The sequence below is a fragment of the Canis aureus genome, chromosome 38 (genome assembly GCF_053574225.1).
Source record: "Canis aureus isolate CA01 chromosome 38, VMU_Caureus_v.1.0, whole genome shotgun sequence".
In the NCBI taxonomy this organism is placed as follows: domain Eukaryota; kingdom Metazoa; phylum Chordata; class Mammalia; order Carnivora; family Canidae; genus Canis; species Canis aureus.
Genome location: NC_135648.1, coordinates 6956293 through 6972989, shown reverse-complemented (window position 1 = coordinate 6972989; position 16697 = coordinate 6956293). Strand labels below are relative to the sequence as shown.

At 40.9% G+C, this 16697-nt stretch overlaps 1 protein-coding gene across 11 annotated transcripts in view; it reads left to right on the top strand.

The window, feature by feature from the left end:
- The window catches only part of FAM177B (family with sequence similarity 177 member B), a 58761-nt gene that overhangs the window by 8576 nt on the left and 33488 nt on the right, over positions 1-16697 (top strand). For 3 of the 11 annotated variants that reach the window (XR_013374282.1, XR_013374281.1, XR_013374283.1), the window contains exon 5: positions 16370-16554. The exons of 2 other annotated variants lie outside the window; for them this stretch is intronic. Coding sequence is in view for 2 of the 9 variants with exons in the window: in XM_077887232.1 (XP_077743358.1) it covers positions 170-352 (183 nt within the window). In the remaining 7 variants the exon portion in view is untranslated. Of the gene's footprint in view, positions 1-169; positions 3815-16369; positions 16555-16697 lie in introns of those variants that run through there. 6 more of the 11 variants (XR_013374286.1, XR_013374285.1, XR_013374284.1 and 3 more) reach the window with 6 other exon arrangements.

Below are 16697 nucleotides of genomic sequence, written 5' to 3'. Positions count from 1 at the left end.
GCCTTTTCTGTGTAAAGTCAGAATGTCATCAGATGGGGTATAGAAGTTGGTTGAACATGAAGCCTGAGATTGCCTAGATAAAGAAGCTTCTCACAGGGGTGACTCTGCAAGAGGAGTTCAGAGGTATTTAGTTTACAATTAAACTTTGCTATATTTCTCTCCATACCAGGAAAGTGACAAGGAAAGTGAAGGGGATGGATCAAAGGCCCAGCCAGTCAAGATTCCTAATGAAAGGTGTCATCTGGAAGCTAGGGGCCAAGAGTATGGAACTAGACAACAGGACATCATAGAGGGTGTTCCTCAGTGGAGCGCCTCCTCCAGGGAGGGCCTGGCAGCAGATTTCAGCTCATAATGGCCAGCAGGACTATAGTTCCTGTGGATGTCTGTTCCACTGCTATTGGTGACCATGACCAAAGCACCACAGGTAGTGCTCCTGAGCTGATCTGTGATTTATTCAGCAAGCAATAATGAGAATTATGGATGCGTTCTCAATTTTATAAGCCCCCCAAGTCAACTCCCGCCCCCCCTTCCGCCCAGCAGTGATGCAAGTCTTGCTAGTCAGTTATGAACTCTTATTATTGATGTTTGCACAGAAATGCAAATGCCCTACGGAATTTGGATCTGGCAGTTTTGGACTGAAACTCTTCATCATGGGGCTAGGGTACAGAAAAGAAGCTCTCTTCCCGAAGATACTTCGGGCATTGTGAAGACTAAATAAGTCTCCTTTCGGCGTTTGATGTAAGGTGTGTGCTTCCCCAAAGCCACCCTGGCTTAGTTGGGGCTTGCTTTACAATAAGCAAACATTGCTAGTAACTTTGTACATCAAAGTCTTTGAGGATTGGGTGCATTTTCCCCACACACAATTAAAAAAAAAATCTAGGCTCTAGAAAAAGTATTTGAAAAAACAGATGATTTTATTTATTTGTCAGCAAAATTTTAAAACCTGGGAAGATCACACATGGAAATCATAGCTAGATATCACAAATTGTGCTGGCCAGAGGTCGCTGGGATATAATAGAAAAACACAGGATTTGCAGTAATAAGACCTGAGGTCAAGTCTCAATTTTATCTTATACTAGTTGTGTGATTTTATCTCACTAGTTGTATGAGCCTTAGTCCCCTTCTTTGTAAAATAGGGGTGGCATATATTTATTCCTCAAGGGTTATTGTTAAACAAAATGATATAAATGTGAAAACACTTTTAAAACTGTAAATATTCAATGTTAACGCTTCCTTAATGGCTGTTATAGACTGTTACCTTGAAAGTCTCCAAAAAACTATGCCTTCTGGAATTCATGCCATGGTACGGTCCCATTTACATTGACCCTGGGCTTGGCCCCATGACTTGTTTCAGCCAATGAGACAGTAGCAAAGGTGATGCAAGTGGAGGCTTGATGAGCACCTGCAGATGGAAACCTGTCATCTTAGAAACTTCACCTTGTGGGCACCTGGGTGGCTCAGTCAGTTAGGCATCTGCCTTCTGCTCAGGTTATGATCCTAATGTCCTGGGATGGAGTCTCACATTGGGCTCCCTGCTCAGCGGGGAGTCTGCTTCCCCCTCTGCCCTCGTCCCTGCTTGTGCTCTGTCTCTCTTTCTCTCTCAGATAAATAAATAAAATATTAAAAAGAAAAAGAACTCCACCTTGTAATGGGCTTGACTTCTCAATAATGAAAGGCCACATGGAAAGAAATTCCCAAGGATGAAAGACTCTCGTGCATTCCAGTCCCAGCCAAGCTCCTCACCAAATGCAGCCACATAAAGGACCTCTTTATCCTACGTGGAGCAGATGAACCCTGCAGCTGAGTCCAGTCAACCCACAGAATCACGAGAAATAATAAATCATTATTGTTTTGGAGTGGTTTGCTATGTAGGAATATGCAGCTGAAATAATAGCTCTAAGAGAAGGGGAACTTGGAATTGATCTGATATAAAATCTAGAAGAAGGCCTGGAGAATAAGGCATTGTTGGTTGAATATATGAGAATAAGACAGGTTTTGTGGCATAATAGGACAACTCTAAGACCTCAGTGGTTTGAAACAACAACACTTTGTTTCCTTCTCATGAGAAGTCCACTGTCAGTTCAGGTGGCTTCCCAGAGTGTTGGCGCAGTGGTACCTGCATCTCTGATCCTACGATTCCTCCAGACTGTGATGCATTCAGGGCTGCTGAAGCAGAAGTGGAGTGGGCAGTTAAGCACTCGCAATCAGCGTCTCCACTAAGAATAAAACATGTCACTTTTGATTATGTTTCTTCCACCACAGCAAATCACATGGACACAATTAACTTCAAGGGGTGTGAGCCTCCTAAGACAGCTGAGAAGGGGAAACACTTTCTTCCAGCGGCAGTACGGGATAAATGACAGACTCAAGCATCGATATGGTATTGATTTCATCTCAGCTCTGTCGCCCCTTTGTAACCCGATGGCCCTGTGCAAGTGACTCAACTTCACAATGTTCTGATGTATAAAGCAGATTTGATACAGGCAGCAAATTCAATTTGGACTAGCTTATGCAACAAAAAAAGAATTTATTGGAGGGGTATTGAGGTATCTTATGCACCCCAAGGGTGCATAAATTTCAGTACATCTAGAACAAATCTAATAAACACATACATGAGCAATACTCTCTCCATTTCTCATCTTTCTTTCCTGTGAGGAAGAAAGATCACTCCATAGCTCTTTTATTTTTTTTTTAATTTATTTTATTTTTTTTAAAAGATTTTATTTATTTATTCATGAGAATACACAGAGAGGAGAGAGAGAGAGGCAGAGACACAGGCAGAGGGAGAAGCAGGCTCCATGCAGGGAGCCCGACGTGGGACTCGATCCCGGGTCCCCAGGATCACGCCCTGAGCTGCAGGCGGCGCTAAACCGCTGAGCCACCGGGGCTGCCCTATTTTTTATTTTTTTTTAAATATTTTATTTATTTATTGCAGAGAGAGAGAGAGAAAGAGAGAGAGAGAACATGAAAGCAGTGGGAGGAGCAGAGGGAGAGGGAGATAATCTCCAGCAGACTGTGCTTAGCACAGAGCCCAACGAGGGGCCTAATCCCATGACTCTGAGATCACCACCTGAGCTGAAACCAAGAGTTGGACACCCAATAGAATAAGCTCCTGAGGTGCCCTAGCTCTTTTATTTTGTAATCTTTATTGAGATATAACTTATCTATAATATTGTATTAGTCTTAGGTGTACAACCTAATGATTAATATTTGCTTGTATTATAAAATGATCACTACAATTAGTCTAGTTAACTAACATCCACCACACAGAAAAATTTTTTCTTGGGATGAGAACTTTTAAGATCTACTCTTTTAGCAACTTTCAAATATACAACGTTATTAACCATAGTTATCATGCTGCATCATTACATCATCATGATTTATTTATTTTATAACTGGAAGTCGGTACCTTTTGACCACCTTCACTCATTTCACCCCCTCATCATCCTCCACCTCTGGCAAACACCAATCTGTTCACTCTACCTACGAGTTTGGATTTTTGTTGTTGCTGTGTGTTTTTATTGGTCAGTTTTTAGATTTCACATGTAAGTGGGATCATGTGGTACTTGTCTTTCTTCATCTGACATATTTCGCTTAGCATAAAAATGCCCTCAAGGTCCATCCATATTGTTACAAATAACAAAATTTCCTTTTTTTCATGGCTACAAAATATTTCACTGTGCAAATATATATGTGTATGTGTGTGTCTCTGTGTGTACCCTGTTTCCTTTATCCATTCATGCATCGAGGGTACTTCCATGTTTTGGCTATTGTAAATAGTGCTGCAATAAACATGGTGCGTATATGTTTTTGATTAGTGTCTTCATCTTCTTTGGATAAATGCCCAGAAATGGAATTGCTGAATCATGTAGTGGTTCTACTTTTCAATTTTTGAGGAACCTCCATACTGTTTTCCATAGTAGCTGCACCAACGTACATTGCCACCAAGAATGCACAAATGTTTCTTTTTCTCCACATCCCCTCCAACTTTTGCTCTTTCTTGTCTGATACTAGACACTCTAACAGGAGTGAGGTAATACCCCATTGTGGTTTCAATTTTCATTTCCCTGATGATTAGTGATATTATGCGGTTTTTCATATATCTGTCGGCCATCTGTTTGTCTTCTTTGGAAAAATATCTATTCAGATGCTCTTTCCACTTTTTAAAATTTGATTTTTTGGGAGGGCTATTGAGTTGTAGGAATTCTTTATATATCTTGGACATTAACTCCTTATAAGATACACTATTTGCAAATATTTTCTCCCATTCACGGGGTTGTCTTTTCATTTTGTTGATAGTTTCCTTTGTTGGGTAGAAGCTTTTCAGGTTTAAGTAGTCCCACTTGTTTGCATTTGCTTTTGTTGTTTTTGCTTTTGGTGTCAAATCCATAACATTTTATAACTCACCTGTTCAAGTCACTGCCCCTCTGTCCCAATTCCAAGCATACAGGACATAGAATCTGATCAGGCCTTTTGGCTCAGGTGACCATCCCTCATCTGATCAGTTGTGACCAGGGAAGTGGAGTCATGTAGCAACAACATGAATATAGGATCTACTTCTGAGTGAGCAAGATTCTCAAGAGAGGAAGATTAAGGTGAAGTAGGCAGACACACCCCACGACCATTCTAAGGATAAAATGTGAAAACTGAGGAAAGGCATATGGTTCTAATTAGGTACTTGAACCTTAATATCAGTTATAATTATTAATACTGATGACAATTGTGGGTTGAAGGAATCTGAGTGGTTTATCCCCATTAAGGAGTCAATCTTAGTTCTTTATCTGACAGGCCCTGTTAGTCTGATTTCAAGATAAAGTAAATCTGAGGTTTTGATGTAGCAGGAAAAAGTGGCTAAGCCTACCAGTTAAGCATTGGTTATTTGTGCCTCAGGTGTCAGATCACACTAAAACTCTGTCCCTGCTTTATTTGCTAAGTTGCTTCAAAACAGATCGTATGATGGATGCTTTTTTATTTTTCTACTTTTCTTAAAAATTAACTGTACCCTGGAATATATCTACTCAGTGTTGATTCTAGAGAACAAGGCAAACCAAAGTGTGATGATATTAGCAGGAGTGAATTTTACCTAGCAAATACTATACTCTTAATCTGTTTTTCTTCTCCCCTGAAAGAATGGAGGTGGCCTACCCTTAAGGTCAGTGACCATATGCAAATCAATCAAATCTTGAGCTAAATATCCTAAAGAAAACAAATGGAAACCAATACCCAGATCTTATCAGGCTGTGGCTGCGAGAGAAGTACACATTTTCTTTAATGTTAATTCCTTCTTTTAATATTAATTGTGCATCTTCCACATACCAGTTACTGTTTCAGGTGCTATCAACCAAAGAGACAAAAATCTTGATGTTCCTCTTGGCCTTAAGTTCCAGATAGCTAAATTATCAGGACACCCAGGCTTTGTGGGCCAGACTCGCAAATGGTCCCAATAACCTTCATCTTCTGGCCCTCACATCCTATGTAGCCTTTCCCACATTGAACAAGGGACATCTATGTGACCAATAGAATATGTCAGAAGCCATGGTGTGATACTTCTGAGATAAGAGAGACAATGGCTACTGTTTTGGTCTCCTTAAATCACTTACTTTGGGGAGAACCAGCTGCTACATTGTGAGTACATTCGTGTAGCCTATGGACAGGTCCATTTGGTAAACCCTGAAGTCTCCAACAAACAACTGGTGAGGAACAGCGGAAATCTAATAGGCCTCAATTTTCCTGAGAGCCAACCACAGTGTCTCTACTCCTCTGAACTAGGTCCTGGTAGCTACCGGGTCACAGACTGGCTGGCCTACCCCCTTGCTCAGACAACTGCCAAGACCTACATGCACAGCTCCCCATCCTGAACCAGGACGCCAGGAGTACAGGCCTTTTGGGCAGTCAGGGCTCCCAGGTGTCTCTCTAATGGAAGGTAACCCCAAACTCAGCCCTGGCAAGACTTTCAACCTCAGAACCTGGCAAGTTCTCCTCAGATATGCCTTCAAGGGAAATAGGCACCATTAGTTAGGTTAAGGCTTGGAATTATTTAGATGTTTTGGGTCTCCCAAGAGCCTGAGCCATTGATCCTGCTGCTTAGGACAAATGCTGAACCGTTCCAAATCTCTGGAAACCACTGCCTAGCATCTAGCTTGCACATACACAGCACACACCCCTTCAGCAGACCCTGGGCAGCCAGGCCCTCCAAGCCTCTGATGCCATGGCTGGGCTAACCACCTGGATCTTCTCCTGGGATGCCTCTATAAAATAATATAGTACTGAGGCTACAAAGGTGTGAAAGTCAATGCCCTTTTAAAAGTGCTGCTAAGGGATGCTTGGGTGGCTCAGCTGTTAAGCACCTGCCCCTGGCCAGGGCATAATCTGCAGTCTCAGGATCGAGTCCCTGCCTCCCTGCCTGAAGCCTGCTTCTCCCTCTGCCTACGTCTCTGCCTTTCTCTCTCTGTGTCTTTCATGAATAAATAAATAAAATCTTAAAAAAAAATAAAAGTGCTGCTAATAGGGACCAAGGTTAGCACTAAACAAAAAGAGCTCCCAGGTGTCTCATTCAAGGACAACTCAGGCCCACCAAAAAAGGCTTCAGAATTCTCTCCATATCTGGCTTTAGAGAGAACAGGAGCCTTTGTGTAGTGTGAGCTTGGATATTGGCAGATGTGTGCTTATTCCCAAGAGCTCACAACTGTGACTCTGCTCTTAAACTGGGTCCTAGCCCAGAAGCAGGGCACTGAATGGCTCTTCTTACCCCTTGCTCCAGAGCTGTGCTGGGACACCAAACACAAATTTCTCTCTCCCACCAGGCCCCCTGGAGCAGGGGCCTCTCCAGCAACCAGTGCTCCTTGCTATCTCTTATCAGAGGATACCCCAACCAGTCAGCTTGGCCCCACCCTGGCAAGGCAGTCCAGTGTCCTCCAGCTCTGCTGTCAGTGGAAATGGGCATATTTGTGTAAGATAAGGCTTGGAATTAAGTAGATGCTAGGTACTCCAAATAGCCTGTTCCTTGGCCTGGCCTCTCCCTACATCTGCTCTGTTCTCTGTCCCTGGCTATCCTGATGCACGCATGAGCAATCTGCACTTTATCTGCTGACTTTGTGCTGAACTGGGCTCTGCAAGCCCAAGGAGCTCTGAGAGGACCCTCAACCATCTGTATGGCTTCAGGGCAGAGGGAGCCCAAGATGGGAAAATCTTTTCTTTTTCTTTTCTTTTCTTTTCTTTTCTTTTCTTTTCTTTTCTTTTCTTTTCTTTTCTTTTCTTTTCTTTTCTTCTTTTCTTTCTTTCTTTCTTTTCTTTTTTCTTTTCTTTTCTTTTCTTTTCTTTCTTTCCTTTCCTTTTCTTTTCTTTTTTCTCTTTTCCTTTCCTTCCTTCCTTCCTTCCTTCCTTCCTTCCTTCCTTCCTTCCTTCCTTCTTTCCTTTCTTTTTTTTTCTTTGACGATTTTTAATTTACTTTGAGAGAGGACGAGAGAGCTAGCGAGCAAGTGAGTGTGTGCGTGGTGGTGGGGAGGGCAGAGGGAGAGGGAGAGAGAGAATCTCAAGCAGACTCCAAGCTATGTGCAGAGCTCAAGGCAGGGCTTGATCCCAGGACACTGAGATCACTACCTAAGGCAAATCAAGAGTCCCACACTCAACCAACTGGGACACCCAGGTGCCCTGATGGGAAAATATTTCTGAAGTGGCAGATTAATATGGCAACAGTCAGCCTCCATTTGGACGGGCTGCCCAATGGGTTTCCAGGGTTCTCCAGCAATCAAGGCTCCCAGGTGTCTCTAATTGGAGGATGTCCCAACCATCCTTGTGACTCACCTGGCAGGGCCGCCGTGTTTTCCCCAGCTCTTCCCTCCAGGGGGAATATACACACTTGTGTAGGTGACAGCTTAGAATTAGGCAGATGCCTCCTATCCGTGACAGCTGGCTCCAGCGACTGGCCTCTCCAGGAACCTGCCACCTTCCAGGTGTCTGGCTTCCCAGAGGTGAGCATTTGGCACATGTGCAGTACCTGCCCTGCCACTCTGCAGAGGGCAGCTGGCCTGGACCACCTGCACAGCCCCCTGGGCAGAGAGATCCCACCCCTGAAAGCACCTTAATACTGGCAACTGTCAGTCTGCCTTTGGACTGGCTGCCTGATGGGGTCCAGGGCTTGTCCAGCAATCACAGCTCCCCGATGTCTCTTACTGGAGAGTATCCTTGTGTAGTCCAGGCCCTACCACTGTTTGGTGACTTGGATCTCAGAGAAAGAACTCCTGCAAAGATCCCGACCCTTGTTGAGGAGAACAGAAGTGGCGAAACAGGAAAAGATGAAAAACGAACCCTGTAGGGGAGCCTGGATGGCTCAGTAGATTAACAACAGAGTCTTGATTTCTAGTCGGGTCATGATCTGGGAGGAGGGGGAGTTGTTGGATCAAGCCAGCCTATGGCTCCATGGCAGGGGGAGTCTGCTTGAGATTCTTTCTCTCCCTCTGCCCCTCCCCACTGTGCTCTCTCTCTCTAAAATAATAAATTTTTATTTAAAAAGACAACAGGCTTGTAAACATGCTAATTTTATCATTTTGGAATGGCTACATATCCTAGGGCATCTTTTAGTCAACAGATATATATTTACCTATATTTAAATTTTTATTTAAATACACTTTAGTTTTTTGGAGGACTTTTAGGTTCATAGAAAAATTGATCAGAAGGTACAAAGATTTCCCACATACTTCCTGCCCCTACACATGCACAGCCTCCCCCATTACCACCCCCTCAACCAGAGTGGTACTTTTTTACAATTGATGCACCTGCATCAGCACATCATTATTCAAAGGCCACAGTTGGTGTTAAGATTCACTTTTGTTTTACATTCTATGGGTTTGGATAAACTTATAAGGATCCCCACCATTACAGTATCACACAGAATAGTTTTATCGCCCTAAAAATCCTCTGTGCTCCTCCTATTCACCCCTTTTGCTTCACTAACCTCTGACAACCACTGATGTTTTTACTGTCTCCATAGTTGTATCTTTTCTGAAAGTCATGTAGTTGGAATCACATAATAAGAAGGCTTTCAGATGAACTCCTTTCACTTACTAATAAGAACTTAAGTTTCCTCTATGCATTTTCATGGCTTGATAGATCATTTCTTTTTAGTGCCGAATAATATTACATTGTCTAGATTATTTATTTATTTATTTATTTATTTATTTATTTATTTATTTATTTATCCTTCCTAAGGATGTTTTGATTGTTTTCAAGTTTTAGACTCTCTATTCGGCACTCTAAAGGCCATGGGTCTTGAAAATGATCATCTTTATATAATGACACCATTATTCCATGAGCAAATTGAGACCATAATAAATGCTCATTTAATTAAAACATAATAACTACAGGTTTTGCTTATGAGCAAGTCTTTCTGCTCATTCAATATCTGAATTCCTTGAGCTAAACCTCAGGATAGATTCTCTTACACCAAATTCTTCTTTATCATGGGGCGCCTGGGTGGTTTAGTGGTTGAGCATCTGCCTTTAGCTCGGGTTGTGATCCTGGAGTCCGGGATTGAGTCCCACATCAGGCTCCCTGCAGGTAGCCTGCTTCTCCCTCTGCCTATGTCTCTGCCTCTCTCTCTCTCTCTCTCTCTCTGTGTCCCTCATGAATAAATCAAAATCTAAAATTAAAAAAACACAACTCCCCCAAATTCTTCTTTAATAGAAGGTGCTCACAGTTACAGATATCCATATTTCATATAGTTTCTCCTAAATAAGTGTCTTTTGTATTTGGACTAAAATTTTTTTTAGTATGTTTTTATCTATCCCATTAGATCAGAAGACTGCAAGGGCTATGGTTTTAGGTGTTCTCTATTTTTAAACATCTTGAAAGAGCCTTAGAGCAGTAAACTTACCTGTATGCATACCATTTATTTAATGAATATATCATTATTGGTTGATTCTGAAACTAGTGTTTGCCAGTGTCCTTGAATCTCAGAAGAAAAGCTACTGTGGACTTAAGAAAACTTCCTTTATCTGTGTCGTAGAAATAGTTAGAAGCCTGTTGAGTCTGGACAAACTACATCTTCGCTTGCAGTAGATTTGTGAAGTAGGAGTGACTTCAGAAGAATTTATCTGAGGCAACCAGGCTTAAATCCTCTGACTATACACAATGCATACCACAGTTAAAAATGTTTTTTATTCTGCAATCATACAAAATTTTGTCTTATTATTTGTTTCCTTAAGCACAGCCCTGCTTATCCTTGCTTTAGACGGGATGATACAATATGGGATTTCATAGGCATTTCAATTGCAGCTATGCTTAGACTTCTAATTCTAATGTCTGGATCCTGACGATTATGCTTTTATTGTGATTTCCTCATGGCTGGGACCTTTTCACCAGTATAGACTGTGTTTGGTGAACCATTAGAGGTTGTGGTCCTACTGAGCAGCTGAGAAACAGAGGAAAACATTCTAAGTGGTTGATTAACTTGTATTCCAGAAACAGAAATGTCTGATTTTAAAAGTGTTTGAGAACACTATGAATCATCTTCAGTAAAAGTGGCATGACACAATGATTTGTTAATCAGATTAAGTGGAGCTGTACGTTGTATGCATAATAACAGGCTACATATTTAGTTGTAGCTGGCTTTGTTTTTATACTACGTATTTTGTCAATCCAAATGCACCCTGTAGAGCAGAAAACTGACCCTAAACAGCTTCCCTTAACTTCAAAATGTGCTTATTTACATACTTTATAACCAGAAATATCTTTTATATCGATAAACCATGAGCTCATTGAAAAATTAAAACAATACAGAAATACATAGAGTGGAGAATAAAATCAAATTCTTGCTTAAAATCCACATGTAAGTGGTTTATAAAAATAGGATTGTAATGTTATGTCATTTCTGCTCAACAATATAGTATGAATCTCTTTCTTTATCCAATTTGTTTTTTGACTAGGCAATGGACATACATGGTAGACAGTTTAGAAGGTATAGAAAGGTATAAGACACCTGGTTCTCCTCTCTGGAGACAACTACTATTACCAATATTTTGGGTAATGACAATTCATACATAACTTTATGTTTTCCCTTTGTTCTTTCACAAATGTTAACATACTCTACACACTGCACATTTGCTCTGTCACTTGCTTTCACTTCTTTCACAGGTGAGGGGGTTGTATTACCCTAGGACTAATGAGGCCAACTTCCAAGAGAAGCTCAACTTGGGACTTAAAACTGGATGATTCATTAAAGCTTTGATATTCAGTTGGTCTGGAAATGTTATGAGTGAATCTGATGAGCGAATCTATTTGTTAAGGGCTGAGAGTGACCAGAAAAACTTTGAGATTTGTCTGAGATTTCATTCAAGTTCTAGTTGACGGGATAGATTTAAAGGGACAGCGGTGCAGAGCAACAGCTGCTTCCAAGCTTTTACTCTCACAAACAATGCCCAGATGACTATCCTTTTAGGCAACAATTTCACACACGTGTCTCTGTAGGTAATGCCCTAGGAATAGATTACTGGATTGATGGACATTTTTGGAATAGATTTGCCCCAATTCTTTATTTAAAGTCATACTATGTTATCTTAGTACCAACAAGACTCAGGATGTCCATGTTCTATGTCCTTGCTAGCAAGGGCATTACTGAAATTTTTGTCTTGAAAAAAGTACACATATATCAGCTCAATACATTTTCATAATTAAACACACCCATTAAAACAAAACCCAGATCAAGAAACAATATTGCCCTTACCGCATGTCCTTCTTTAACACCTACCTAAATCAATTATTACTTTGGTGGTTGGCAACTGATGACTCTGACATATTTCACTTAGCATAATACACTCTAGCTCCATCCATAGCATTGCAAATGGCAAGATTTTATTCTTTTTGATGGCTGACTAATATTCCATTATATGTAGAGAGAGACCACATCTTCTTTATCCATTCATCAGTGGATGGACATTCAGGCTCTTTTCATAGTTTCGCTACTGTTGACAATGCTGCTATAAATATTGGGGTGCATGTACCCCCTCAAATCTGTATTTTTGTATCCTTTGGGTAAATAGTAGTGCAATTGCTGGATTGTAAGATAGTTCAATTTTTAACTTTTTGAGGAACCTTCATACTGTTTTCCAGAGTGGCTGCATCAGCTTGCATTCCCACCTTTCTCTGCATCCTCGCCAACATCGGTTGTTTCCTTTGATGTTAATTTTAGCCATTCTGACAGGTGTGAAGTGGTATCTCATTGTGGTTTTGATTGTATTTCCCTGATGATGGGTGATGTTGAACATTTTTTTTTTATATGTCTGTTAGTGATCTGGATGTCTTCTTTGGGAACATGTCTATTCATGTCTTCTGCCCATTCCTTAACTGGATTATTTGGGGATTTTTGGGTGTTGAGTTTGATATATTCTATTTAGATTTCAGATACTAACTCTGTTGGGTACATCATTTGCAAATATCGCCTCCCATTCTGTAGGTTGCCTTTCAGTTTTGTTGATTGTTTCCTTATCTGAGTAGAAGCTTTTTAAATTTTTAAAATTTTTTCGAATATTTTATTTATTTATTCATGAGAGACACAGAGAGAGAAGGCTCCCTGCAGGGATCCTGATGCAGGGCTTGATCCCAGGACCCTGGGATTATGACCTGAGCCAAAGGCAGATTCTCAACCACTAAGCCACCAAGTGTCTCTCTCTCTCTTTTAAGATTTATTTATTTATTTATTTATTTGTTTATTTATTTATTTATATTTATTTGATAGAGAGCACAAGCAGGGGGAGCAGCAGAGGGAGAGGGAGAAGCACACTCCTCGCTGAGCAGGAGCCCAATGTGGGGCTCGACTCCGGGACACGGGGATCATGACCTGACCCGAAGGACACTTAACCTACTGAGCCACTCAGGGTCCCATGAGTGGAAGCTTTTTATCTTGATGAAGTCCCAATAGTTCATTTTTGCTTTTGTTTCCCTTGCTTCTGGTGATGTGTCTAGTAAGAAGTTGCTATATGGGCCACTTCGTCTTAAATATGACTCCTTTAAACAACTGGAGTTTGATTTCACATTTTAACCCAACATAAGGGAGGGTTTTTGTTTTGTTTTGTTTTGTTTTACTGTAATGTTTTAATTCATTTACCTTAATTTATATAAATCTGTTTCTTCTGTCATCTTGTTGTGTTTTCTTTTTCCTGTGTTATAAAATTTTAAAAAAGTATTTCCTTCCTTTTACTTTATATGCTTTTTGTTTTTGCTTTTTTTGCAGGGGTGGGGGGGTGTCCAAGAAGTTGTCAATCTTCATTAGCGGCCACCTTGATGTGTTTCTGAAATATTTTCAACCTGCATTTTTCTAGAGTCAAGAGTGAAATTGGACTTTGAAATCCTTCCTTTTTTTTGTAACCTTTATACTGTCAATTACCTCACTGTTAGTTACCTCCCATAGGGAGAGCCAGGACTTGGCAAGAGAGGAAAGGCCAGAAGCAAGAGTGGAAACTGCTTGGACAGTATGCACCATTTTGAGCCATTTGGGCCATTTTGAGCCATTTTGCTTTGCCTGTAGTTGTCACAGCAGCAGATCTGCTGGCTTCCTGCTGTATTGAGATGAATGCTTGGAATAGGTTGCCTTTTACTTCACTGAAGTCCTAATACCAGCATGATCGTATGTCTGTACTATTATCACAGACTCTATGTCCATGATCTTTTGTGGGGGTATTTTTGCTTTGAGAGGAAAGGAAAAAGCAGCAATGGCCTAAAAATCAAGTCTAATCCACTAACATGACCTGGAGACTTGCATTAGGCAGGGGGGACCTTACAGTTAGTAAAGAAACTATAAATGAGGCATTTTTATGTTGCTGTGGACACCTAAATGGCTACAGATATAAGAGTCCTGCTAAGAAAAATGAATCTTTTCTCTCAAATCATCCTCCCATAATGGAATGTGGCTAGACTTCAAAGATCCCACAGATTTTGTGAGCTCTCCCAGAAAATTTTAAGGGGATTTTGTAGTTTGGCTCCTAATACATCAACTTTTAATCATTTGATACGGGACTAATGAATGCTTTGATCTTGTTTACACTGGCCATCTATTAGATGTTGATTTTCTTTTTGATGGTTTTTATTAATTATTAAAGGTACATATTATTAATAGTGTTCCAGTAGACATTTAGTTTATCACAGCTCTCGCCAAGAGTAATGAGCATAGACATCTGGAATGGTTTAATGAGACCTGCTAGGTGCTACGGAATAAACTTCCAGAGATCTGTGCTCATACAGAGTTCCTCAATTTTGAATCGTTATTATAAAAATAGAATCACAAGCTCATTTGCCCTAGATTGTAAATGTCTTGAGAGCAGTGGCCATTATCTATCTCATTCATCTTCGTGCCCCAGGGCCGAGGATGGTGTCTGGAATATTGTAAACCCGTAATCACAAATATTGAAAAAATTCCATGCTCTAAACTTGAACATACTCTAGCATTTTCTGATTGTCTTTTAATGCCAGCTTTTCTAAAATGACAAAAAGCTAGAAGGAAGGCCACTGAGATTTAACTGACGTTAATTACATTCAGCAGGTTTTAAGCTCAAATTTATTTTTAGCTTATTTTTGCAAGGGCCCAGGAACTAATTATCTCGGATATTTATCTCTAGATTTAAGTCCTACCTTTGTAGTTAGCAAACTGTGCTACAGAAAGACGTCCTATCTGCTTGTGAAATCTGTTTCTCTTAATTACTTCTTTGTCAGCTACCCCTTGAGCTATTAAATATTATGTTACTCCGTCAAAACTGTTGAGCTGTCTTTGTGAAGCTCATGGGATTATGATTGTATACATTTATAGACAGAGGATTACCTCTGCAGGAGAAAGAAAATGACAAGGTACGAGATTAGGTTAACTTCACAAGGGAAAAATGCAAACAGTTGTCAGCAGTGAAAAGAAATATTCTTAAAAAAAAAAGAAATATTCTTGTCACTTTATAAAAATACCTAGATCATGGCCTTATTTTGGAGCAACTGTGTAGCCTTCCTACCTGTCAAAGGGGTATTCAGTATTCACTAATTATACATGGCAGAGAGAGCATTTTAAAGGATGTGTCCCAAATTTAACTTTACTCAGTGGGGTTCACCCTGTTTCATCTGCTTAGTGATCATAATCCTGCTTCTTCTAAAACCCTTATGGTTGGAATTTTTTTTTTCACTCACCAAGTAAATGTTCATAGCACATGCTATGTGCTACTTACTTTTCTGGATGGTAGGGCTAAAAAAGAGGAAAAAAGACATGGTCTCTGTCCTTTACTAACAGCAGCAACCACCTGGGGGGATGCTCCTGACCCTCTGGCTTTGCAGATCTGGTGCACAGGGCTCTGAAGTCCTCCCACACGATTACCTCCCAGTCCAGAAGGGGAAGGCCCATATGGGATCCAGCACTGCCCTTCTGGGCTGGTGGCACCTGGAATTACCAGGTGCTGAGTCAGCCAGGCCCTGGGTGGGGAGACCGGGCTCCAGTCCTGGTTCATCAGTCTCTAGCTCCTGACTTCAGTTTGTTCTCTCTCTGTCTCTCTCTTTCTCATGCACACACAACAATGGAACTAAGAATAGCTGATAAAAAATTAATTGGCTTTCCTTGGAAATTACGTGACTTATTTGCTTATATAAAGTCCACATAATCACGGTGTCTCTAGCAAGCATTTTGCTGGAAGTGTCCACATGGATGTTTGCTTTGCCTCAGCTCACCCCTTCGGTCCTGCCATCAGTCTGGGTATTCATTCGGGCTTCTTGAGAGATCTGCCTGACACTGAACCTAACACGATGGAAGAAGCAGAAGTTCCTGATCCAGGGAATGAGTTTATAACATTCCGTCGTCTCAGAAAATTCTGGGTCGGCCCTGTCTTGTCCCCATTTTTGTCCATAGGCGTTGCTGCTACTCATCTGCTCTATAGGTTTGTCTTGGAGAGCACTGGGTGTTATGCTATATGTTGGCAAATTGAACTCCAATAAAAAATAAATAAAAAAATAAAAAAAAGAAAGATCACACGAGACGGCATAATAGGGCGAGTTTCATAATCTTAATTTTGCAAATACAGCTGCAAAAGGGACTTGGTTACCTTGGAAAACTGCCCCTGTGACTCACAATTATGCCACCAGGTGGGAGCGGTGTGCCTGTTTTAGCAATAAAAACAAGTTTCCAGGGCAGCCCGGGTGGCCTGATCCTGGGGACTTGGGGTCGAGTCCCACGTTGGGCTCCCTGCGTGGAGCCTGCTTCTCCCTCTGCCTGTGTCTCTGCCTCTCTCTCTCTCTCTCTCTCTGTGTCTCATGAATAAATAAATAAAATCTTTAAAAACAAAAACAAGTTTCCAGAAAGATTCCAACGATGCCTTTTCTACCCACCTGCTGCTCCCTGTTTTTCTCTCTCCAGCTCTCTTTCCGATTTGGAACAAATTCTTCAGTTTCACATTTCACAGACTTCCCCATTCTGGGAAAAGAAGGGAGAAAGCTTTTATACAAATTACCTGACGATGACCATGCATATTCGGCACACCTACGGAAATATTTATTACTCTGGTTTATATTATTTATACATTTGTTTTCAACTTTGCAAAGGTTTGTATGTTTAGTTGAACTGAGGCTGTCCTCACCTGAAAAGATATCAGATGGGTGTGTTTAATAAAGTTTTGCACTTTTTTTTTTTTTTTGGTGGTGGAGGGGTTGGGGAGAGTGAACAGAATAAAACTTTACTACAAAGC